The sequence below is a fragment of the Lepidochelys kempii genome, chromosome 1, assembly GCF_965140285.1.
Source record: "Lepidochelys kempii isolate rLepKem1 chromosome 1, rLepKem1.hap1, whole genome shotgun sequence".
Classification (NCBI taxonomy): domain Eukaryota; kingdom Metazoa; phylum Chordata; order Testudines; family Cheloniidae; genus Lepidochelys; species Lepidochelys kempii.
This window is the reverse complement of record NC_136380.1, coordinates 254323232-254350214: the sequence shown is the minus strand read 5'-3', so window position 1 is coordinate 254350214 and position 26983 is coordinate 254323232. Positions and strand designations below refer to the sequence as shown.

At 44.5% G+C, this 26983-nt stretch overlaps 1 protein-coding gene across 4 annotated transcripts in view; it reads right to left on the bottom strand.

Annotated features, from left to right (window-relative positions):
- RFX4 (regulatory factor X4) overlaps positions 1-26983 on the bottom strand; it is a 129920-nt gene that overhangs the window by 84483 nt on the left and 18454 nt on the right. For 3 of the 4 annotated variants that reach the window (XM_073324380.2, XM_073324390.2, XM_073324399.2), the window contains exons 2-3: positions 18793-18879; positions 5240-5300 (exon numbers count right to left, since the gene is read on the bottom strand). In XM_073324380.2, coding sequence (XP_073180481.2) covers positions 5240-5300; positions 18793-18879 — 148 coding nt within the window. Of the gene's footprint in view, positions 1-5239; positions 5301-18792; positions 18880-26983 lie in introns of those variants that run through there. The other variant, XM_073324417.2, reaches the window with a different exon arrangement.

Below are 26983 nucleotides of genomic sequence, written 5' to 3'. Positions count from 1 at the left end.
GCTGAATGCAACATTAAGATATTGTTCTATTCTACCTCATAGAAAATAATAATTCCCCGCAATATATTTAATTTTACACACACACACGCTTTGCCTTTAAAACAGGAGACTCTCCATATAACTGAATAATTATAAATCTGTCTATTTGAGAACATGTTGCTTTGAAAATTATTTTCTGAAGGCTGATCTTTCCCAAAGAATAGAGGCCCCCAGTTCAGCCAGGTACTTAAGCACATGCCTAATTTGAAACCCATGAGTAGTCCCACTGACTTCAATGCTCCTACTATACTATCTTGCTGAAGGAGGGTCAGAAAGGGTACACTCCATTATTTTGGTTAATTATATTGCTGGAATCAATATTTGCTCAGGAAACCTGGGTTTTAAAGCAAACATGGCCCTTTAAGTAGTTACCTGTAAAAGTTCAGATCTCCAAATAACCTGAGTTTCTCTGTTTCGCTGCCCTTGGCAGACCTTCCCTCCATGTCAGTTATTGTGACCATTTGTGACTGCAAACTATTTTAATAAGATATCTGGCTGGATGAATGGAATTGGTTTGTAAGGGCAACATCTATTCTTCCTTGGTTTCTACAGGAATATCATCACGGCATCGTTCCCCAAATTCATTGACCTTTAACAAGACCTCTTTTCAAAACCCAGTGAGTTCATTTCTATACTATAGCTGCTAATTGGCATGTCAGCTTCCCTGACCAAGACAGGACAGAAAGAAAAGCAGTTAATTATTTCTGTTCATATCTGATGAATTTTTCTTTTTCTCCCCTCTTTCACAGGGAGTCATTAGTCTGACACTGAAGAATGCTCCATTATACCTGGACTTTTTTTTTAAATGATCAAAAACCCCATTTTGCTCCACTTCTTTTATTTTCCTGCCTTTTATTTAACAACTTTATCATATTTTGAATTCAGCTTCATCCTACAGTATTGTGGAAAGATAATGAACTTAATCTTCTGCCTAATAAATCATTATCAGAAATATATGTGTGTCCTAATAAAGCAATCCAGTAGTTCACTATGAGAGCTTTTGTACCACTCATGGTATTGCAGTAAAAAAACCTAATGTGTCTATAGGAAAGACAATTTTATCTGCCCCTATTACTGTTCCCCTTTGTTACTTATGCACTGCTAGATTAAAAGGGATTATTCTGCATCTGAGTAATGTTTGTAAGTGTTGATCATACAGACTTTTATTTTGAAATGAGAAGCAAAAGAATATGCCCAACTGTTGCAACGTAGCTACAATTAATTCCTATATTTATTGATGGAATTACTATGCCAAGGAAGGCCTATTTCTTATCATCCTCTCTTTCCCCCTTTCCTAGTCCTTTTTACATTATTTTGCCACTTATGCCCGATGAGTAATTTATATCACCATTTATGTCACTGCTGAATTTGGCCCAGACTTTCATGGCAGTTGCACATGTTTATACACTAGGCTGTCTCCAACTGAATTTGGCCTTCTCTCTTTTACAATCATGCAAAGGCAGAGTCCAAGGCAATTGCAGGCAGAGCTGTCAAACAAACACATGAAACTAAAACTACTACGCATGTCTTGTCCCGTGTTTGTATAGCGCCTAGTACAGTGGGGTCCTAGTTCATGACTAGGGCTCCTAGGTGCTACTGCAATATGATGGTTAATCTGATGCTAACGTGTTAGGCTTTTTAGAACAGTGCAAAACGACATCTTCACACCATGAAAGCTTAGCACTTTACAGCACAGTGGCCAAGATATTTGAGTGTCTGCTTGTATACAATATAATCTATCCAGTAGCACAGCTTCTCCAGGTGAGACCAACAACATTCAAAGAGATAATACTAAGATAAACAAAAGGAAGAAACACCACATACTGTTGTGTGGCACAGCCGCTAAACTGTGAAGCTCTGGGGCGTCAATCAATATGCTAATTGAATTGTTTAATTTGACACCAGAAAAAAAGATATTTTAAAAACACAGAAGAAAGTTGCTGTGTGTATTTTGCTCTCCTCCCATATTTTTCAGTGGAATATTCAATAGAGGGAATTAAATGCTCTGCAAAAATGCATGCACTAGATAAACATGGGCGAACATAACGTAATGTGTAGGTAGCAGGAAGCAGATAGACTGCATGACGCAACAAGCCTTTTACATTTCTAAATTCTAGGATTCTCTGGCAAATGCTTCTGAACGGGCATTATTGTGCAGACTGCATTCCAGCAGAGTTCTATATCCCAGGAGTTTAGGGATTTACTAACCTTTGTGAATGAGGAAGCCTGAAAGTGTTTGGCTGAATATTGTTTCTAGTATTTGCATGTTTTCTTTTGAGAGCGGTATCACCGCCATGTGTTCCAATTCAATCTCACTTCTTGGCTACTATGTTATTTGCTCCTTTGGGGGGGGGAAAGACTTCTAACTGGCACTACTACAAAATAAACAATGTCCTGCATTTGTGGCTGCTAAGTACTGTTGGCTATTTTATTTTAGATGGAGTGTCCTACATTGTATTGTTTACCTTGTACTGAGGTCAAGTAGACTGGGGGAATAATGCATAATAACAGGACACCTATGAATATTCACTCTTCACTTTTTAATGAATTCTGTTTGGCCACACTCACTCACCCTTTTCATTCACTGACCACAAACATCTGAGAGACTAAATTTCTTTGGCATAGATACTTGCAGAAAGTGATTTTCAGAGTCAAATTATACATCAATTTAAATTTGCAAGTCTGAGCGAGTATTTGCATCAGAATTGTTCATGGGTTTCTCCAGTCAGAACACTGAATACTCACAGTAAGTTGCTCTGGATCGATCCATAGTCAAATAAAATGAAAAATTTCATTGAATAAACTTTAAACAACAGATGTGAGGAAACAGCAATCTGCTCATGAATATTCCACATGCAGGAAAAGAGGCAAATTCATTGGATAGATTATTCTTAGCAACGTATTCATTCAGGTCTACAGTGAAGCATGTTGGAGGTAGACCACCAACCCAATTTTTATACTGGGATGGATAAATGAGAACCCCCAAATTTTGCAATTGGGTGCTCAAATTAGCATTTAGAAACCTAAAATGGGTATTTGAGTGCCTAAGTGACAATCTAAGGGTCCAAGTGCAAAATTGGGTACTCTTGTTTGAAAACTGGCTCTTTGCTTGATGTCCCTTTAAAGACATGAGTCTCAAGAGGCTGACACAACAAGGTAAGTATTCCAACATTTTGCTAAGTGAGATATTGTATGGCAATAATCCATTTGTTACCTGACATACTGAAAATTACTGATAGCTGAAGTAGAGTGGAGATAACAATAGCCCCTCAAGTTATTTGCTTTGGAAAGTATTAAAACAAGTCCGGGGACACTGATTTCCAACAGGGTACCTAGGGTCCAATCCAAAGTCCAATGACTGTTTCAGTTGACTTCAGATCACAATTCTAGAGCCCAATCCTATGAGATGCAGAGCACTTCCTGCAAGGCACTTTGTGTCCTCAACTCTCTCTGAAATAAAACTAACAAAAATAAAAAGACAACCAAAGTAGAAGACACAAGCTACAGAAATAGAGCTCAGAAGATTGTGTCATCGTAACACAAATGAAAATGCTGCAGTAAATAAGTGTGGACAGGTGGACCATCCCTCACTTATTCACAGTACAAGACACAATAATGCTCTAATGCATTCTCATCTACTTTCAACCTTGCCCCTCCTTGCCCCCTCCCTCCCTGCTCCACCACCTAATTTCTCCTCTCACTCCTTCCTGTCCTCCTTCTCCCTGGTGGGATTATGACATGTGAGGTGAATCACACAGTCAAACTCCAGCTGTTCTTTTTCCTCCTCTACCTTAAAGCATTTGGACCGCATCTAACTATTGTTGCCAGCTTCCTATTTGCACAAAACCCAACACCCTTGCCCCACCCCCTGCCCTGAGGCCCCACCCCTTCTCCAAGGCTCCACTCCCATTCACTCCATCCTCCCATCCCTCTGTCGCTCGCTCTCCCCCACCCTCACTCACTTGCTCATTTTCACCGGGCTGGGGCAGGGGGTTGGGTTGTGGGAGGGGGTGAGGGTGTTGGCTGGGGATGCAGGCTCTGGGGTGAGGCTCGGGCCGAGGTTTCGGGGTGCAGAAGGGAGCTCCAGGCTGGGGATGAAGGGTTTGGGGTGTGGCAGGGAGTATGGACTCTGGGCTGGGGGTCCAGGCTTCGGGGTGGGGCCAGAAATAAGGGGTTCAGAGTGCAGGAGGGGGACCTGGACTGGGGCAGGGGGTGCAGGCTCTGCGGTGGGCTGGGGATGAGAGGTTTGGGGTATAGGAGGGAGCTCCAGGCTGGGGCCGTGGGATTCAGCGTGCAGGAGGGAGTTCCGAGTGGAGGAAGGGGGTTGGGGCACAGGAGGGAGTTCAGGGTGCAGGCACTGGGAGGGACTTTGAATGCAGGAGGGGGCTCAGGGCTGGGCATTGGGGTGTAGAAGAGGTTTCAGGGTGTGGGTTCCGAGCAGCGCTCATCTCAGACGGCTCCCCGCAAGCAGTGACATGTCCTTTGGCTCCTAGGCGGAGCACAGCCAGGCGTCTCTACGCACTGCCTCCACCCACAGGCGCCGCCCCCAAAGCTCCCATTGGCCGTGGTTCCTGGCCAATGGAAGCTGCGGAGCCATTGCTCTGGGCGGGGCAGTGCATGGAGCCCCCGTGGCCATCTCTCTGCCTCGAAGCTGAGGGACATGTCGCCGCTTCCGGGGAGCCACATAGAGCCAGGTAGGGAGCCTGCCAGCCTCGCGCCACCTGGACTTTTAACAGCCCGGTTAGTGGTGCTGACTGGAGCCACCAGGGTCCCTTTTTAACCAGGCATTCCCTACCGGACACCTGGCAACCCTAAATCTAACAGGGATGAACATAAGCACCTGGTTGAGTGCTTTGCTGAATCAGGGTCTTGAAAACTGAAAAACCCTTGGCATTTATTTTTCTTTATCTTTTTAAAATTAAACAAAACAAACCAAAACCCTCATTGCTTAGGTGGCAAATACATCTGCCCAAAAGACTTATGCAAACTGGATCGGAACTTGCTCCGTGTACAAAAAGCATAATTAGGACAACCAGCAAGACACATTATCATATAGAGTGTAACTGCATAGAATGCCCACATGCAGTGAAAACACTATTGCTTTGTGAGGTTTCTCAGACCTACAATCTTTTTACTTGGGGACAGAGCATGAAAATGATAAGGAATTATCAAAGGGTTTTTTTAAAAAAAGGAGTCTTACCATTGCAGAGTAGCTGGAGTTGAGTGTGGTTTGGATGCTCTGTTATTTTCTTTTTCCTCATCTATTGAGAAATAAAAAATGGTATGTCATTTCAGTGGGAATTGCTCAAGCATTTGTGAGCTGATAAGGAACCATCTATTCAAAGAATTCTGTCAGACTTCACAGCCTTCCAAAAATAGAGACTAAACTCTGGAAATGTGTAAAACGGTCCCCCTAGACTAGTTCACATACATGCTGCCAAAACTATGCATATTTTGCTTGCAGCAGGCCCTGACCATTAGAGAGGAATTGTGTATAGGGATTATTGTTATGTCATATGTAACAAACCCCCCACCCCAACGTGGTCATAAGAAGAGTCAGAATCTGGGACCTTCAGCACCACAGCACACAACCACTCGAGATAATGGAGCAACTGTTCCTCAAGTCCCACTAATTCTTATAACAGTTAGAAAATAAATTTAAAATAATTCCTGGGCAAATGTGACTTGCAAGGCTGTACATACTCAGGGGTGTTAGATGGTATCAGACTCCCCCTCAGAAGGGATTTTTAAGTAATGTACAGTACATCTCTGCTGTCACCAGAACCCCCAGATGTATTGATATTGAGGTTCATCATTTCCTAGTTTGTAACAGTACATGGACCATAGATCAGACAGCACATCTCCTCAATATGCAGGATTGACTACAGAATATTCACAATTTAACCCAGCCCTTGAGTCATGTCTGAAGGCCATCACATGCAGTAATGGTCAATTTCTCTGCGCTGTTTCCATAATATATTTTGGTTTTTATGGGACAGGGTTATTAGCCCTGTGCCTAACCCCCAACCTGGAGGACCAGGGTGTCTGTTTTGTCTGGTCCCTCCCGCACAGACCAATCCAGCCTGGTTGAACCTGCCAGGAGCAAAAAGCCCCCCTCCCCGGCACAGACTCTGGAAATCATCAAAATACCACACCAAAACCAAACTCAAGATTTATCAGAGCTGTGTACTTTCAACCTTGCTTTAGAGTGCAGAATGCAGGGGAATGACAAAGTATATGTCCAAACTATCTTCATTCCATACAACCTGTCTCAGAAAAATCCTCCGAATCTTTTGGCCCAGAACAATCTCAAACCGAGACCTATTCACACACTGCAGCCAAGCAGATATGAGCACCATCATTACCAGGAGGCGCTGGAGACGGATTGACCATGTGCTTCTGATGGAAACCGATTCCATCACCAGAATAGCAATAAGACGGAGATCTGAAGGCAGGCGAAAACAAGGCTGCCTGAAAATGACATGGCAAAGAGCTGTGGAAGTTGAGCTGAAAAACCTGGGGCACGCCTGGGGAACCATTGAAAGACTTGCCAGAAACACACAGGAATGGAGGAGCTTCATTGCTGCCCTAAATGCCAGAGGCATAATGGATACTAACTAACTATTGAGTCATGCCAGAATGCTCTCGAATGCCTTTTTGGCACTTTCTGCGGGAGCCAGAATGGCACCTAGTGGTAGTTCCTGATCTTATTGGGTACTTCTTGAGGACTGCATTCACCCCCTGTGTTAGCCAGCCTATTTGCTAGAACTTTGGCCCGCACCATTCTGCAATGTGTTGCTACACAGCTTAATTTTATACATCTTCCACACTTCTCCTGGCTAGTCCTCCTAGCTCCCCCACACCCATTTGGGGAAATGGTGTAGATCTTCTTAATATAATACTTCCTCAGCCCTGTCAACTCCTAATGTTCAAAACCCATGAGTCAGAGGCCAAAACAAAACCAACAACAAACCAACAAATATTTGCCCCCAGGTTTCTGAATCATGAAGTGCCACATTTTCCAGGTTCTTGCTGTACCACAAGGGCTAGAAATTTGGATTTTTAAAAAAACCTGAAAGTGGAGAGCCTCCCATAATCACAGGACTCCAGAAGTTGGGAATTAAAATAAAACACTAGATACCTCAATACTTGAGATAAAAAAATCACAATCACAAAAACTGGCAATATTGCTTCCTCTCCTTTCTTACATGCTTTGATGAGCAGTGAAATAATTAACAATGATGCCATTTAAAGTATCACCATCCCAGTTAGCACCCACTTAAATGAATGGCTCAGCTCACATCTTAGAGCTATTGTTTCTGACTGTCTGCAAACTCCTACATTCCTTCAGTTACACTCACTTCACCTTTTGAAGGTTTTCTTTGCAATCATCATAGTAGGAGACCAACATTTTTTCAAATGAAAGCAGAAACTGTAGACTCTCTCCGTGCCCTTCCTCCTACTCAGCTAAGCCAGGCGGGTTCAGAAAACACATGGGGAAACACTACTCTACTTAATACTGCCCAGCACTTAGGCCAAAATTTTCAAAAGTGATTTTTGAATGTTTTGAGTGTTGAACTTAAAACTTCCTTAAAGGGGACTGATTTAGGTTATATTAAAGGAATGTTCTCACTTGAAAATTAGGAAACGTCAGATTTATGCTCATCTGTGCAACCTTAATTCTGTCCCCTTGTGCATAGGCATATTATACAGTCTTTAATTACATTACCACATACTGCTTTTTTCCACAGGACACCTGCCTCATTCCGCGCACAGGACAGCTGCACAAGTTTAAATACAGTTTTTAAAAAGGTAATTTCACGGGGCTTATTTGAAAAGGAAAAGGGTGAAAACAAAACCTGTTATGTGCAACTGTAACAACTCCCTCACCGGGGGAGTCTGCCCTGAGGGACTCTCTCTCTCTCTGTCCTGGAAGTTGACAAGGTCCAGCCCCTTGAGGTGCCCCTGGGGAATGGGGAGCAAACATGCTGCTGGGTCTCAGGGGGCACCCAGCTGGTTTCTGCCCAATATGGTGCTCGCAGAGGGGTTACGGACCACACCCAGGGAGGGAAGGGAAGGGGAGCCCAACCTAGTTTTCCCCCATGACAGCCGCTCTGGAATCTCCCAGACGTTCCCAGGACACAGTCTGCTGCAGCTTTGACATGGGCAGCGTGAGGTCAGCCTCAGGGCAGGTCTACACTACTAAGTTAGGTTAGCTTAACCGACATCGTTCAGGTTTGCAAAAAATTTCACATCCCATTCGATGTCATTAAATCAACCTAAACCCCACGTAAACACCAATAGGTCGATGGAAAAATTCTTCTGTTGAGCTAGCTACTGCCCCTCAGGAAGGTGGATTTACTATAGGTTTCAGAGTAACAGCCGTGTTAGTCTGTATTCGCAAAAAGAAAAGGAGTACTTGTGGCACCTTAGAGACTAACCAATTTATTTGAGCATGAGCTTTCATCCGATGAAGTGAGCTGTAGCTCACGAAAGCTCATGCTCAAATAAATTGGTTAGTCTCTAAGGTGCCACAAGTACTCCTTTTCTTTTTGGATTTACTATAGTGACTGAAGAACCCTTCCATTGCTGTTATAAATGTCTACACCACAGTGGCATATAGCAACACAGCTGCAGTGCTGCTGTAGCATTTCAGTGTAGACAGACCCTTAGAATTGAGTATGTGTGTGGTTATTCCAGCAGGCTGCCAACATTTCCCTGAGGGAAAATGAATGAGAGAAGGGAAATGGCCGTTTTTAGCAGTTTATATCTCAGCAAAATGTAAACAGAATTTTGTGAGACAAAGAAGAGACACTTCTGTAGCTGGAGGGCAACCCTCCCGTTGAACATTAAAAGTGTTCTGCAAACAATAGAGGTCAGAGAGTTTGCAGAGAACAGATCACAAGAATCTTTCATAATGGAAAGTGTTTGGCAACCCAAGTACAGATATCACTACCAGTCCCCCTACAATATGGCACTATCTAGCTTTTTTGCACACCAATGTCTTTTCCAATGCTGCTGATTTTTAAGACATAAAATCTATAAACAGATGCATAAAGGTGGCCTCAGTTATTATTTCAGAGCCATGCACAAGAGGCCAAAATTTGTCCCTAAGCCTCCTCTTCCTGTTATGTTCAGGTTTATTCTCCCCAGATGTAAGGTCAAACATTAACTTAGTACTTTCTATTTTATTGTCTAATTTATTAACAAAGATGGTAAACAAAATGGGAACAAGTATCTGACCCGTGAAACCCAGTGGATGCTATTCCCTCCACAGACTTCAACTTTTAAATGTATTCTTTCTGTTTTGTTCAATGGACTATCTTTAGATGCTTATTATATTTTCATCTATGCCAGCTTGGTTTAATTTTCCCTTAGGATATCACGTGGAACTGTATGAAATATCTTACCAATATCTAAATTATACAGCAGTATAGTCACTACCCCCATCCATTTAGTTGCTGTGTTTTCATGTAAGGAACTATGAACAGGTGCCTTATCCAATCTGATAGCAAGCACAATTTATACACTATGAATAGTCCAAACTCATTCCTCCAATGCACTTAATTTTATTAACACCAAAAATTAATGATAAGATCACAAACCCCAGGTAAAACCTTCTCCTAAGGTTGTCTGTTCCTGGGTTCCTCCTTTCAGACTTTGCAGCCCACACACTGGTTTCAGTTACATCACAGTAAAATCAAGAAACTGAGATCTGAAGGAGCTGTTGCTGGTTCCAGAACAATAATATATATGAATCCTGCAATCATTTTTCATTCCTTTCTAACACTTGGAAGCAGTGCTTAATTTATAATGACAGGTTTCAGAGTAACAGCCGTGTTAGTCTGTATTCGCAAAAAGAAAAGGAGTACTTGTGGCACCTTAGAGACTAACCAATTTATTTGAGCATAAGCTTTCGTGAGCTACAGCTCACTTCATCGGATGCATACTGTGGAAAGTGTAGAAGATCTTTTTATATACACACAAAGCATGAAAAAATACCTCCTCCCTCCCCACTCTCCTGCTGGTAATAGCGTTATCTAAAGTGATCACTCTCCTTACAATGTGTATGATCATCAAGTTGGGCCATTTCCAGCACAAATCCAGGTTTTCTCACACACACACACACAAACTCACTCTCCTGCTGGTAATAGCTTATCTAAAGTGACCACTCTCCTTACAATGTGTATGATAATCAAGGTGGGCCATTTCCAGCACAAATCCAGGGTTTAACAAGAATGTCTGAGGAGGGGAGGGGGTAGGAAAAAACAAGGGGAAATAGGTTACCTTGCATAATGACTTAGCCACTCCCAGTCTCTATTCAAGCCTAAGATAATTGTATCAAATTTGCAAATGAATTCCAATTCAACAGTTTCTCGCTGGAGTCTAGATTTGAAGTTTTTTTGTTGTAATATCACAACTTTCATGTCTTTAATCGCGTGACCAGAGAGATTGAAGTGTTCTCCGACTGGTTTATGAATGTTATAATTCTTGACATCTGATTTGTGTCCATTTATTCTTTTACATAGAGATTGTCCAGTTTGACCAATGTACATGGCAGAGGGGCATTGCTGGCACATGATGGCATATATCACATTGGTGGATGTGCAGGTGAACGAGCCTCTGATAGTGTGGCTGATGTTATTAGGCCCTGTGATGGTGTCCCCTGAATAGATATGTGGGCACAGTTGGCAACGGGCTTTGTTGCAAGGATAGGTTCCTGGGTTAGTGCTTCTGTTGTGTGGTATGTGGTTGCTGGTGAGTATTTGCTTCAGGTTGGGGGGCTGTCTGTAGGCAAGGACTGGCCTGTCTCCCAAGATTTGTGAGAGTGTTGGGTCATCCTTCAGGATAGGTTGTAGATCCTTAATAATGCGTTGGAGGGGTTTTAGTTGGGGGCTGAAGGTGACAGCTAGTGGCATTCTGTTATTTTCTTTGTTAGGCCTGTCCTGTAGTAGGAGACTTCTGGGAACTCTTCTGGCTCTATCAATCTGTTTCTTCACTTCCGCAGGTGGGTATTGTAGTTGTAAGAATGCTTGATAGAGATCTTGTAGGTGTTTGTCTCTGTCTGAGGGGTTGGAGCAAATGCGGTTGTATCGCAGAGCTTGGCTGTAGACGATGGATCGTGTGGTGCGGTCAGGGTGAAAGCTGGAGGCATATAGGTAGGAATAGCGGTCAGTAGGTTTCCGGTGTAGGGTGGTGTTTATGTGACCATCGTTTATTAGCACTGTAGTGTCCAGGAAGTGGATCTCTTGTGTGGACTGGACCAGGCTGAGGTTGGTGGTGGGATGGAAATTGTTGAAATCATGGTGGAATTCCTCAAGAGCTTCTTTTCCATGGGTCCAGATGATGAAGATGTCATCAATATAGCGCAAGTAGAGTAGGGGCGTTAGGGGACGAGAGCTGAGGAAGCAGTGTTCTAAGTCAGCCATAAAAATGTTGGCATACTGTGGGGCCATGCGGGTACCCATAGCAGTGCCGCTGATCTGAAGGTATACATTGTCCCCAAATGTAAAATAGTTATGGGTAAGGACAAAGTCACAAAGTTCAACCACCAGGTTAGCCGTGACATTATCGGGGATAATGTTCTTGACGGCTTGTAGTCCATCTTTGTGTGGAATGTTGGTGTAGAGGGCTTCTACATCCATAGTGGCCAGGATGGTGTTATCAGGAAGATCACCGATGGATTGTAGTTTCCTCAGGAAGTCAGTGGTGTCTTGAAGGTAGCTGGGAGTGCTGGTAGCGTAGGGCCTGAGGAGGGAGTCTACATAGACAGACAATCCTGCTGTCAGGGTGCCAATGCCTGAGATGATGGGGCGCCCAGGATTTCCATGTTTATGGATCTTGGGTAGTAGATAGAATATCCCAGGTCGGGGTTCCAGGGGTGTGTCTGTGCGGATTTGATCTTGTGCTTTTTCAGGGATTTTCTTGAGCAAATGCTGTAGTTTCTTTTGGTAACTCTCAGTGGGATCAGAGGGTAATGGCTTGTAGAAAGTGGTGTTGGAGAGCTGCCGAGCAGCCTCTTGTTCATATTCCAACCTATTCACGATGACAACAGCACCTCCTTTGTCAGCCTTTTTGATTATGATGTCAGAATTGTTTCTGAGGCTGTGGATGGCGTTGTATTCTGCACGGCTGAGGTTATGGGGCAAGTGATGTTGCTTTTCCACAATTTCAGCCCGTGCATGTTGGCGGAAGCACTCTATGTAGAAGTCCAGTCTGCTGTTTCGACCTTCAGGAGGAGTCCACCTAGAATCCTTTTTTTTGTAGTGTTGGTAGGGAGGTCTCTGTGGATTAGTATGTTGTTCAGAGGTATGTTGGAAATATTCCTTGAGTCGGAGACGTCGAAAATAGGATTCTAGGTCACAGAACTGTATCATGTTTGTGGGGGTGGAGGGGCAGAAGGAGAGGCCCCGAGAGGCCCTATTTTCGACTATCTCCAACTCAAGGAATATTTCCAACATACCTCTGTATAGTGGTTTTATAGCATGTATAGTAGTAATGGATTTAATTTGCAGTAAGGGGAATTTAGGTTAGAACTTTCTGACTACAAGATTAATGAAGCACTGGAACAGGCTTCTCAGGGAGGTTCTGGAATCCTCATCATTGAAGGTTTGTCCAACCTATTCTTAAAAACTCCTGTCAGGGATGGTCTAGGTTTACTTGTTCCTGCCTCAACACTGGGGGATGGACTTGATGTTTCAAGGTTCCTTCCAGCCCCACATTTCTATGATTCTATAATTCTGCCACAGAACATTAAAGCTGAAACCTTCAGAAAACCCTAAATTGTAATATCCCATCCCCAAATCCTGCTGTTCTGTAGAATATGCCAAAGCAGAGGAAACAATAAAAGTTATTTCATTTCGTTTACTTGACAGGAGATGATGCCATTCCCTTTTACTAGAATTTTTGAACAATGGGAGAGCAGGTATTAGAAAACTGGAAGCTGATAAGGCATTAATCTAGAACACTGATGCTAGGCCAAATACTATGTGCCAGCTATGCGCAGAAAAGACCCTGAATGAAGGGTAAACAGGGTAAGCGGGGGGGCAGAGAAGCTGGTCAATCTGCAGCTACACAGTTCGACTAGTACTAGTCATCCCTGTCTTCCACAAAGAAGCAGGGGAGTACAGCAGCCTTGATGGGCAGGGTGGGGGAAGAGGGAAAATGGCTGGGGAAAGACCCCTAGGGAAAGACCTATTTTCTCAGGCTGTGGTCTTGGACAGGGTATTGGTTTTATGAGCATAATCTAACTATAGGAAAGATGTGTCGGGGGGAAATGAACTGTATAGCTTTTGCCCAAAGCCTCACTAAAAGCAAAACCTTGGAAACAAGGCTGGGAAAACTATAGTGAAAGGCAAACAGGGTGCTCACAAGAACAAACATTCTTTCACTTGAGATAGCACAAGACATGTACAGATCCAGACAAAACAAAATACGCCAATATGCCATTTCCTGCCTCACTTTCCTCTCCACTCTGGAGTGTTCTTCAGGATTTGGGTCAGTATCTTTCTGGACTTCCAGGTCCCCTCTTCAGGACTCCCCTCCTTCAAGATGGGCTTCTCCTCTTTATCATAGAGCTGCCTGACCTGGAAGAATGAAATCCCAGAGGGGAAACTTGGCCCTGCAAAGACACTGACTCACACCCTGAAGAATACTCCAGGATGGGGAGGGAAGTGATGGAGGGAATAGCATATACATATTTTATTGCTCTGGCTGGATCTGTATAGTTCTTTTGCTATCCAAAGTAAAGAGCAATTGGTTTTGGAACCTTTGCACAGTCTGTGTGTTATGTGCTTTCATCTCTCTCGTGTCCCCGAAGGGGTAACCATAAGCCACAGTGCCCTCAAAGTTGGTGCTCTGGGAGGGGCATGCTTAAGCTACTGGAGAGCCTGGGCAAGCTGGCTCTAGTCACAGGGCCTAGGCTCAGCTCTCAGAAGGGGGTGCTGGATAGAGGATCTGCACCCCAGGAGTGTGCCTAGAGACCCAAAGCCAGAGGCAGTACCTGGGCTCTGCTCAGACACAGGAAGCTTAAAAGCACAACGGCTCAGTGTGTGGGCCCAAGACAGCAGCCTGGTGTGTCTCTGGCAGGGGCAGCTTTACCAGGGGCTGTGACAATAAAATCAGCTGACAGAACTCACTGCCACAATTATCACTAAAGTCAAGAACTAAACAGAATTCAAAAAAGGCAGTAAGACATTTATATGGACAAAAACCATCACCAGTCACATTACATGGCGGGGGGGGGGGGGGGAGGGAAGACTTTTAAGGGATATAAACCCTTCTGCTTCAAGGCATAACCCCACCTCTAATTAACGTGAAGTTAGGAAGAAGTTTCTCTCAAGGATGGATTATACCATAATTGCCCACTTTGTGGTTTTTTGCAAATGTCTTCGGAGATATCGGATATGAGACACTGTGGAAGACATGATACTGGATTAGATGGGGACCTCAGTTCTGATTAGCTATGGCAATTCCTTTCTACAGATATTTAAGAAAAATGAGAAAAATCTATCTGCTAATTTAGGTGCATTGAGTCAATGTCACTTTTATGGCTGTGGGTTTTGCAGGCATGGCATCACAGAAAGTCCTGAGGTTCAGAAATCAGTCCCAACGGTCTGAATAAGTACCCTTAAAACTGCTGTGGCTGAGGTGAAAAGCCTGCAATTAGGTATGGATGCTGAGCCAATGACTTCACATCAGCCCAACAAGCTACCAGATATATGAGTGACTGACACACACTCATACAAGCTCCTTTCACTCCTCATGTATTTAAAGGCACATCGGGAAGTGGAATCAGCACAGAGACACTTGAAATATGGCACTTCTTGCCCTGATCCTGATTCTCAGAAGACCCATTACAATACACTGATAAACAATGGAATACAGATGGAAGACCCATTGCAAAATACTGATAAACAATACAAATGGAATTTCCTTGGCTCACCAATGAAGTGGCCATTTTAGATGCTCAAGGGACACCTGGGAGTTAGAGGAGGTTTAATACTTGCCATAAAGCAAAAGAACATTACCCAAAGTGACCTCGACACCAGTTAACTCCACCTGTAGTGGAAGGACTAGCCAATCAAACAAGCCCAAACCTGCCCAGCACCAACATACTCTTTGCAGATCCAGAACAGAAAACTCTGGAGTAAGAGCTACCCGTACTATAGGGCATTCATCAGACAGGGCCTGATCCGGAGCTCAAAGTTAAAAGAAAGAATCCGACTGGCTTGGACTAAGGGCCTGATCCAAAACTCACCAAAGTCAATGGGAGTCTTTCCGTTGACTTTGATGGGCTTTGGACTGGGCCTGCAGAGACCGTGAGCATTCTGAAAAGCAGGACTGCTCAGCGCTGAACTCTTTGGCTATTAGGAATTAAGTCATATCAGGCGTCACTTGAAAGATGGCTATACTCAGGTTTAGCACACAGTGTGAAATTGATGTTATAAGCATAGGCGGCGAGTTACGTCTCCATGTGGTGCCTTAACACCAGCAATATTCAGAGCCCAGGGGCCCAGCTCCACCAATATTTGGGGCTGGGTGTTCCCCCAGCCCCACCTGCCTCCCCCCACCCCCTGTGCCTTCTCTGAGTGTCCCCCGGCCCCCTCTTGCTGCCCCCAGCCCTCCTGCACGCCCCCCCGGGTCCCGGAGCAGAGCATCCCTGTCTCTGCCTCTTCCATGCAGCTCCATGCTGCCTCCCTGCAGCAACTGCTGCTGCAAGGTCCTAGTGCCCCCCATCTCCACTGCCAGGGCACACTGACCCTGAGCCTGCCCTTGCACCTCAGACCCTTCCCTTTTCCGGCAGGACCCTCCACCAGCACAGGGGGCCCCTCTGCCTGCAGTCACCGCTCCTGCCCCATACTGGGCAAGGAGGCAGCCCCATCCCCCACCCCCAGTGAGGCTACAGTTAGGGGCAACAGCAGGGGAGGAGGTGCACGCAGCATCCCCTGGCACCCACCATGGGGGAAGCGAGGGAGATTCCTGGACCTGAGAGGGGCCCTAGGAGCACATGCAGTGACAGTGGTGGGGGTGAGTGTGCTGCCGGGGGGGGGAGGGGAAGGGGGGCTCCTCCCCCAGAGCTCGCTGCTGCTGGCAGGGAAAGGGCTGGGGGGAGTCCTCCTCTCTGGCCCCTGTCCCGGAGCAGCCTGCCTGCACCCCAAACTCATCCCCAGCCCTGCCCCACCCCAGAGTCCACACCCCCAGCCAGAGCTTTCATCCCCCCACCGCACCCCCAACCCTCTATCCTAGCCCTGAGCCCCTCCAGCACCCCAAACATTTATCCCCAGTCCCACCCAGAGCCCTCATCCCCCCACACCCTAACCTTCTGCCCGAGCCCTGAGCCCCCTCCAGCACCACAAACCCCTCATCTCCAGCCCCAGCCAGAGCCCTCATCCCCCTGCACTCCAACCCTCTGTCCCAGCCCTGAGCATCTCTAACCCCGCAAACCTCTCAGCCCTAGACAGAGCCCTCACCCGCCACACTCCTAGTCTTGCCCTGAGCCCCTCCCACACCCCAAACCCCTCATCTGCAGCCACACCCCACAGCCCTCATCCCTGTACCCCCTCCCTCCGCACCCCCTCCCATCCCCAAGCTCCCTCCCAGAACCTGCACCCTGCACCCCAATCCCCTCCCCCAGCCTAAGGCCTGCACCCCAGACCTCCTCCCCCACCCAAACTCCCTCGAGAGCCTTGGGCAGGTGGGGGGCTGAGTTTGGGCAGGGGCAGGTTCTGGGCACCACCAAAATTTCTACAAACTTGCCACCCCTGGTTATAAGATATTAATGATCTCCGTCTATATAAAACATGGGCAAACAAATGGTTGTTGTGAATCTGCCAGAATTATTTACAGAGAAACTCAGTTAGAAGAACTCCTTAATTTCTAAAATAAATCCTGGCAAACAAGTGGTCCTCAGCTAAACTCATCAGTTTGCTTCAGTGAATTACAGCATGTGTTCTCAATTTCGGGGTCACAAACAAATGTCAGGAGGTTCCAACCATTCTTCTCTTCCCATATTTCTAAATTAGAGGGTTGTCCCCCTACAGCCCTGAGCAGAGGGGAGCAGAGACCCTGTGTAGAAAGGACCACTGAATTATTGTACTGTCATATCATCAATACCATAGCAACTGGATAACTTCAGAATATTTAATTCTCCCTTAATGCAAAAAGGGTGTGTGTGTGACGGGGGGAAGATAGTCAGGTACATTGGATGCAAAATATGGGGTGGAAGGGTTGTTTTTCTGAGTTTTTAAAAGCATAGTAAAAAAAATAGCTTTTTAAAAAAATTCAGTTAAGAGTGTTTATGTTTAGACCTAAGCAATCGCCTGCAGGGTAAGAAATGCAAACATATATTGTAGCATGGGCTAACACATAAAATGCAGAGATGGAAAATGACTTATGATGTTTATTTTCTCTCCCCAAATTGAGTACAATGAAAAGAAAAAACCCAAATGGGGAAAAGTAAATGCTGAATTAAAAAAAAAAAAATTTAAAGGGAAACACCTTAAAAATCATTTCTGCCTGATTTTTAAACTTGTTACAAGCAACAACTAAAATTGCTATCACTGAAGATAATTAAAATATTTTTTCTTCTGACTAGATTTAAAATTGACACTGTCCTTTTAATAACTTAAGGTATTAGTAGCATTGGTAAGGGCATATTTAACATGTGATTGTAACCTGAGAGAGTCTAATTTTTAAACACATAATGTACACATTAGGAAGGATTTATTAAGCCACTGTTTATTGTTTTATTCTGTGTTCCAAGTGTCTGGTGGTCACCTGTCAAAAACAAAACAGATTTTGCTCTCGATCTAATCCTGACAGTTGCATTTTACAGGTCATAACTTTTTATACAGTGGACCCCAAATCCTGCAACCTATTCTATTCAGGCAGACCCCTGTGCCCACACAGAGCCCTACTGAAGCCCCGACTCCGAGTATCCTGATCTAACCAACAGACAACACTGCTTCCTCTTCAATACATTTTTAATGGCAAACATTCTAATGAAAAACATGTATAAAATTATCAGATATCACAGTAACCCGGCTCTTTGGACTACACAACTGAAACACTCTTTCATTCCAACAATGACTGGATTTGGAAACCTGAATATACACTATTTTACAGTCCTTAGATTGTAAGCTGTTTGGGGCAGCTGTCTGTCTGTACAGTGCCTAGCACAGTGGGATCCTGGTCCATGACTGGTGTCCGTAGTTGCTACCACAATACAAATAATAACTAATAGTTTTAAATCACGTGCATAGTGTAACTGCCTTTTTGTGCTGTACAACAAGATTCACTTCATTTACCAGATCATCAACTTGAAAAACAGCACAGTGCCGCTAAGTCTACACCTATGCTGCGATCCAAGGTGTGCTTGCCGTACTGCTAAAAATAGCAGTACAGATGCGGTAGCCCAGGCTTTAGCAAGGGCTGTACAAACATGCCAGAATCCAAGGTATGTACTTACGCTGCTAGCCCCTGTTGAAGCCGGTGACCCCATGTCTGCACTGCTATTTTTAACTCTGTCAACATGGGCATTCCTACCTGAACTGCAATCGCCCCTTGTATTGCAGTGTAGGCCTACGCTCATTATAAGGCATGTAATTTTTTCTTTATATATTCAATGTCATGATGAAATAAAGATAGTTTTTGAATGTAAGCATCAATGTTACAATGGCATGTTTAAACAAGTTAACTTCTGCACGTGGGCATACCCATAACCTCACTTAAATGGAATGAAAAATTACTTACTTTCATCATTAGAAACATTCCCCAGAGAGGTGTGACTGGAATACCGTTTGTTTTCACTTTCATTGAGACATCTTTCAATCCAGCTCTCTGCAAAATAACAAAATTGCTTTTTTGTCTTTTGTGTAAATACAAATCTTTTGAATGATCTGAAGTCTATAATACAATTAGGCTTGCCAACTTTCTGACTGCAGAAAATGGGAGGGAGTTGGGGTGCGTGGGGGGGAGGCTCAGGGCTGGGATGCAGGCAGGGGTTGGGAGTGCAGAGCGGGCTCTGGGCAGCACTTACCTGCGGCGGCTCCCAGAAGCAGCAACATGTCCTCTGTTTCCTAAGCACAGTGGCAGCCAGGGAGGCTCTGTGCGAGGCCCTCACCCACAGGCACAGTCACCGCAACTCCCATTGGCCGCAGTTCTCGGCCAATGGGAGCTGCAGAGCCGGCTCTCAGGTCAGAGGCAGCATGCATGGCCTCCCTGGCCGCCCCTGCACCTTGGGGTGCAGGGACATGTCACCACTTCTGCGAGCCTTGCGGAGCCAGGACAGGCACGGAGCCTGCCTTAGCCGTGCCACCAACCAGACTTTTAACAGGCCAGTCAGCGATGCTGACCGGAGCCACCAGGGTCCCTTTTCGACCAGTCAAAAACAGGACACTTGGCAACCCTAAATAGAATCTTTTCTTCTTCAGTGCTTAGCCAGACAGTCGGCCGTAGCAATAATTTGCCATTTGGTCTGTTCCTGCACAACCGCAAAGGCTTGACAGCCTGAGAGTCCAACATCGGAACAGACTTGATGAACCCTTGTATTGGAGGTCTCCCCCCAAAGTCCAACCTGTACCTCATTGGGGTAGAGGAGGTGTAACATCTGAAGTCGGGGATTGCTCATTGGAATTATGCCATCAGCGATGAAGGCTTATCCGAAATATCACCTTGGGCATTATGCCAGGTGGCCAGATCCAGTGTAAACCCTGAAAATGATGGCTAACACAGGCGGCAAAGATGCAGGGCAGCAGCTGCACCTAGCTACCCGAGGCAAAGGAAGTTAGAAAGACTCAATGGCTCGGGTTGCACAGCGTGAAGCCAGTACCGGCAGACTAGATAAAGGGTCGCATTACCGCGCCTCCGTCTCATCACAGTGAGACGAGGCATTTCCCTGGATAATCGTTCGCTCTTCTCAATACAACACAGAACCACAGGTTTTGCTAGAGGCCTTTCGGCTGGATTTCACTCAAACCTTGCCCAAACCCACATACAAGCCAAATCATCTTCCCACCTTCAACTATCAGATTTCTGTTTTAAAAAACTACACAGGCTGAGTGAGATGTGTCCATGTACATTAAGAGTCTTCTTCATGGAGACCAATAATTTCTCTGACACATAATTTAATATGACAAGACAAATCAAGGGCCCTGTTCTCCTGAAATGCTTTCAAAATTATCCAGGGAATTGAAACAAATGCACTATGCATACATTTCTAGGCCTCAATCTTGCAAAGACTTATGCATGATTTCAATGAGACTCTTCACATGTATAAAGTTAACCAAGTGTGCAAGTCTTGACAGGGTTAGAACCCACACAGAGGCCCAATCCTGGAATCAGATACACTCAGGTGGACACTTTATCCCCTCACGAATTCCTCCTCCCAGCAGATACAAGGGTCTGGCCATGGAGCTCTGATTATAGGACTGTGGCCTTAGATGCCAGGTCTTAAGGGCAAGGATTGAATCTTCTCATGTGTGTGCTTGTACAGCTCCTAGAACAATGGAGCCCTGAGTCTGGCTGGGACCTTTGGACACTACTGCAATTAATGTAATTCTTCCTCTCTGGTGGAACTGACCGTGGCCATAGGTGGGGTAGGAAGAGGGTGAACACAAGGCTGCAAAAGTGGTCCCATACTTGCAGCAGGTAGCAACCCTGCAGAGAAAAGACTAAGAGTAAGTGAAGTATGTAGCAGATAGCCAGGGCCAAGAGTATTGAAAGGGATCTGGATGACCACACACTCACTTTACACCACACAGCCTACATGAGAGACCTAAAACATTAATTTCAGGGTGCAGTGATGGGCTGGCGGAGGTCCAGGGGATGGTTGTCTGTGAGATTTAGCATCCTAGTGGGTAAACATGAGAGCACTGGCATTTTGCGGGCAGCTCGCTGCATTGCTAAGTGTATCCTGTGGTTTTAGAATGCTAATTTGTAGGTATACTTTGAAGTTATAAAAACAGGATATGTACAACTTTGGTTCAGAATTGAATCTGAATAAATAAAGACGTAAGCAATCGTGGCCAGACAACACCCATGAGAGCAGCCTCATGCGCCCAGGTGCTCACACACGCACGCAACAGGGGTCCATACAGAAGTACTCAAGAAGGGCAACGGGAAGCAGCAAATCACATGTTTGCCAGGACCCTACCATAAGCCTTCAGTTATAGTTGGGCACATGCTGTTCGAGCTGGTTAGCCCCTGAGCCACAGGTCGCAGCAGCTTCATGTTGCACCACCCCATCTCTCTATTCCATGTGGGTTCCTGAAAGGAATAATGTTGTAATGCAGCCTTCATTCCCTTAATTACGGCCACATTTGCATGCACCACCTCCCCTTTCTCAACTGTTTGCAGGTTCTGTGAACAGGGGCAACACATTCACCATTAGACTGCAGAGCACCCAAGAAGTATCAGACCCGTAATTCTCTCATTCCTAGAATTTACTCCCTTTGCAGATGAGGATTTTCCACACTTTTTCAGGAAGGCAGCTCAAGCAAACAAACACTGCAGCAACATATAGCTATTGTTTCTGGTAGGTTTATACCCTCTCCGGAAAGCTATTCCTCTTTCTATCACATCCAACATGGCCATACAGAAGACCACCCTGAGCCCAGTGGCTTACAACCTTACAATAGAACCTTGATAACTAATCTGTACTTTACCCAATCGCAAACCACAAGTCTGGCTTTCACAGAAGAAAAGATCCCGTTGAAGTTTTGTGGCAGGTAGATCCAGTACACTGGCTAAGGGCCATATGCCACATTATTCTCTGCACCATATCTGGTGTTCCTGCCACATGCTCAAATTGGCCCAGTGGTGCTGCGAATCCCTCCCGCTCCTTCAGTGCAGTGGGGCAGAGGGATAGGCCCTCAGCAGCAAAGAGGAACCAGGCACTCCGGATTACAGCAGAGTGAGGTCTGAGAGGCCTATGAGAAAGGCAACCCCACCTCTTTGACGTGAGCTCTTCAGAAAGCAGCCTGTGCTGCTTATACGCATCTCATGGCGTTGAGCTCAGCTGCTGGGATTAAAAGCAAACATAACTGCCACCACCTCTGAGCAGATAGACTGATCCTCTGTTCTTCATCCTTCTAACAAGAACTGTGTGAGTCATCCTAGCAACAGGGAGCTGGCAGTAGCCATCTGTATTTATCTTCAGTGCCTGGGCCTGGCGCTGGACTGGGGGCAAAGCTTTTTCAAGGTTTTATTTGGTGGTATTTTGCTTGTCAATATCTTTACACATACTGAACCCACTGTCTTCGATCAATACCATGACTTAGATTCATTTAGAAGGCTGACAAACTATAATTTGCACAATCCCCCCACCTCTTAATGCAGTCACCTATGGGATGAGGCCCAGTTGCTGTTCAACAATGTACTGCAACCCTAAACTTAGTGGCAGATCCCACACACCACTATCTGCAGCACCCTGGGTTTTCCCCTGTGGTCTCACATTCAAGTGTCTATCAAACCTCTTCCAGTATGAAAAATTATTTGACCTGCCAAGCAGCAAAGAATAGAGGAAACTAACCCTGAGTCTCAATGTTCAGAGGATTACTGGCAAATTTACCATATAACAGAGCACATTACAGAACCTGGCTGAAAAAGGTCTGCTTCTTTAAATGATGTGACTGGCATTATGAGATGAGTGATGGAGATCTGGCTATCACAGCCAGTGCGAATTGGTGCACTCAGACATTCAGCCAGACATTTCCTGTGCACCTGGATCAAGATTTCCAAAATTGGGTCCCTAATGTTAGGCTCCTAAAACCATATTTAGCATCTGTATTAAATTAGCTTTGCAAAAGGGCTGAGCATCCACCAGTTCTCACTGAAGTTGCAACAATAATTTGCTGTATTTTTGCTTGAAATCAGCAGGACTCTGCCCATGTGGATCTAATTGTGGCATCAGGGCACAGATTTGCAAATGAGGACAGAATATATATTAGATTGTTTTGTAGAGCCCACCTGCCAGGTAGTTTTGGCCCCAAATTAACTGTGGAGGAAACTATTTTTAACAGTTGTTTTTTTTTAAAGTTTTTACAAAACCTAACATCCAACACTAATAAGAATATTTTCGTGCATTTCTTAAAAAGCACAAACATGTTTTTGCAGAAATTTAAATATTGCCATCAGGGACTTGCAAAGCCCAAATATGGCAGCAGTGCGCTAATGAAAAAAATTTTTTAAAAAAAGGAGCAAGAGAGAAACTGACTAGAAACAAAATTGAAGCTGGCTGGTCTAGTTTAGTTTCTCACCTGAGCAAAAAAAACCCAAACCAAAACAAACAAAAAAACAATAAAAAACAAACTAAAAAGTGAAAAGTAAGTTTGATTTTTAAATTCTTTCAGATCTTAATAATAGAGGCCATGACCCTATAGAAACAACCATATAGGCAGACCCCTGAATGTGCACAGACCCCTACAGACTTCAGCAGGGCTCTAGGCAGGCCTTGAGTCTCACCGTATGGTTGTCTTTTCAGGATTGAGGCCTAATTATTGTTCTGTGACCTTGGGGTCTACGTATTGGTTGGTTAGCATAGCCAGGCACAGTCCCCACAACAACAATGCAAACATGAGCTCCATGAAACAACAAAAGCACATCTATTTATTGCAGGAATAGAGTACAAAGGCAGCTCCCCTCCTCCTACGAGGGCTGTTTCACATTCTCCCTTCCACAGGAAGCATGCACACCCATCCGCCCCTAAACTTCCTCTAATAATTACTTCCCAAGGCGGAAGTCCTTCCCACATGGGAGGAGTCAGACGTTTTATGGGCTGTCTGTGGGTGTGCTTAGTAATATTTAACACAGTCACCCCATGGGGACTCTGTATAGTAACGCAATACAGTAACTCTGTTACACTATTAGTAAAGAACACAGGTAAGGATTTTTTTAAATATAGTTTTTGAGATGACGGTGCCTCTTTAAATAATAAGTAAATATATCAGGGACTAAAAGTGGACTGTCAATCAACCTGTCATTTTACATGCTGCATTTTGCAATTGTATATTTTTTGGTATGTAAGTGAAGACAAGCCCATTATAAATATTACACCATTTCTGTATGACCGAAAGAAGCAGATTCTTAAAACTGAGGTAATTTTTCGTTCTTGATTCCCTTGCTAAATAATTTGAGAATAGGACAATTAACTTCAGAGTACTTTCATAAAGACGGTTTGAAGGTGTTTCCTCAAAGTAATAAGCATTTCCTGGTCTAAATGAAATTTGCCAAGGTATTTATCATAAAGAATGAGGCTGAAAACCACTGTATTTATTAGCCCCAAATATTTTTATTATTGTGTCTAATGAAAGCACACTCAAATTGTTTCTACGTGGACGTTTTTAATGTTCTAAATTAAACTCAAGCTTTTATTTTTTTAAATTCTCTCTCACAGAAGATTGACAGCATAATTTTCTTTCCTGGTTTTTTCCCTTCTCTGTCATGTAAATGTTGGCATTTTTCTGCTTCAGCTAAAGGGATTGAGACGCTGAAGTGACAGAGGATGTTGTGAAAGCCAAAACTATAACAGGGTTCAAAAATAATTGGATAAGTTCATCAATGGCTATTAGCCAAGATGGTCAGGGATGCAGCCCCATGCTCTGGGCATCCCTAGCCTCTGACTGCCAGAAGCTGGGAGTGGGCACCGGGGGATGGATCATTTGATGATTGCCTGTTCTGTTTATTCCCTTTGAAGCACCTGGCATTGACCACTGTTGGAAGACAGGATACTGGGCTAGCTGGACCACTGGTCTGACCCACTATGACCATTCTTATGTTCTTATATGTATTGCTGGCAAACAGCTTGAAAAAATTCTCAGTACAGCAGCTAATCGGAGCTGAGAGATTACTGTAACCAATAAGACTTTGTAAATGTGTATATTCAAAGACTAGCTATCGAGATTGAGATAGACAGTGGTTATGTAAATTCCTACATTTGACTGGCTAATAATGACTGTTTGCCAGAGTAGATTGTAGTTGATGTTATATATGTGAATAATTGTACTGAAGGGGAATTCACAAAGTCATAGATTTAAGGCCAAGAGAGACCATTATGATCATCTAATCTGGCCTTTATTTTGTCTCAACCAATCACAGTGCAGGGATTTTCCACCAGTTATGCAATATTCTGCAATTTGAATGTGGTTGTATGATTATCCATACATGCCAATGTGCAAATCTCTCCACTCTGTAAACCTGGAGTGATTGGCTCCTGAACTCAGAATTTTCAAGTGATTTGATAACAATAAATAGGACCATTTAATTCAGCTTTGCACAAGGGCTCAGGATTCACCCTATATGGATTGCTTCAATTTGCTGATTGCTGAGTCACCTCTGAAGTGGGATTTGGCTGCTGTTAGAGCTAGAAATGGGCCAAAGGAAAAACTTTTGATTCAACCACCCACACACTCCGATGGTTTGGCAATTGAACCTGAATGCGATCCATTCCTACTTTCTGTTTATCGCTTTAGTTATAACCTTCCAACAATACTACAAAGCAGATTTAAAACTGCGTGCTAAGCAATTGAAGTAGAGGGGAAGGTAGGTCTACAGATTGTGAATATTGAAAGCAGAAACTGGCCTGCACACCATTACACTTGCAAAGAGTGCCATGAGATATTTAATATCCAGATGTAGTCAAGGAGACTTCATTATACATTTTACCTGAGAGATGGCAGTTCCTGCAACACACTGAACCTTACTACTGTGGGGGAAAGTATTGTTGACCTGACCCCATCCCACTCTGTGACAAGACCTATGCACTATATGCAGCATAGGCAAGAGCGGTAACGCAAGAGGCCTACAGGCCTGCATCCTGTAAGACTTAGCTTAAGCTAAGAGCATTTGCATATGCTGGGCCATGGTATTTTGACCCAGATAACAAAGTAGGCCAACCTCTAGCCTAGCTCAAGTCCCTAGCTGTCCATTATATGCAACTCCCGCCCCCCAAACCTGCAAAAGCCCTGAGACAAAACGATGCCACAAGCAAAGTGCAGACCTTTCCTGGAAATTCCTGTGTGTGACCATCTCTGTCTCCTTCTCCCTGCATGCTTGTATTCAAAAATGAAAGGACCTCAGACTGTTTGAACCAAACAGATGGTGTGACTCGTTTTCCACAACACTACTATGCTGTGGTATTGGTTCAACATTTTCACAGGGAAGAGTTCCATCTACTACATCAGTCACCACCACCTCGTTTTGCAGCCAATCCCAGTGCTGACTCAGCCAGCCACGATTAGCTATTCTTGTGACATCTCAAGCCAAGAGGGTGTGGCTTGGGACAACAAATATGGTGGATATAAGGAGGGACTGGATAGCTCAGGGGACTGCCCCTAGGATATGGAATCTTCCATCTCTAGTTCTCCAGATCAAATGCAGCCCTTCACTTTACTAACGAAATATCATTACTGGAGAAAGACTGCCCAGTGCCCTGCGTGAACTCACTTGGTGATCTTACACCTGTTCCTAGTGGGTAAGTGTTCACATCAGAAAAAACATGGTTCTAACAGGTCCCCGTGGTAGCAGTCTCTGGAGAAATGCTGCTGACTGAGTAGTTTATGGAGACTGAACACTTTTCTCATCTCTAGCCTGAAGCACGTTGATATGAAAGACCCTTGCATTCCTGCTGCCCATGTGGGTGGATAGAGAACTTCAGCCTCCACAACTGTGGTTATCACAATGGAGCGACAATCCTGGTATGGGGTCTTTGCATGCTATTGCAATGCAAATAAGTAATAATGATAGTAAAAGGAAAAACAATAGTACATCTTATTCTAATATTTCTTCTGGGGAAAAAGAAGTCCACGCATTACAACACTGTCACGACCCAAATCAATCAACCATACTAACTCAGAGGACAAGTCAGGACTTTTAAACTCCCAAGCCCTACTCTCCGTAACAGAACAAAACACTGTTGGCCATTGGTCTCTGCAGGACAGCCTCACCA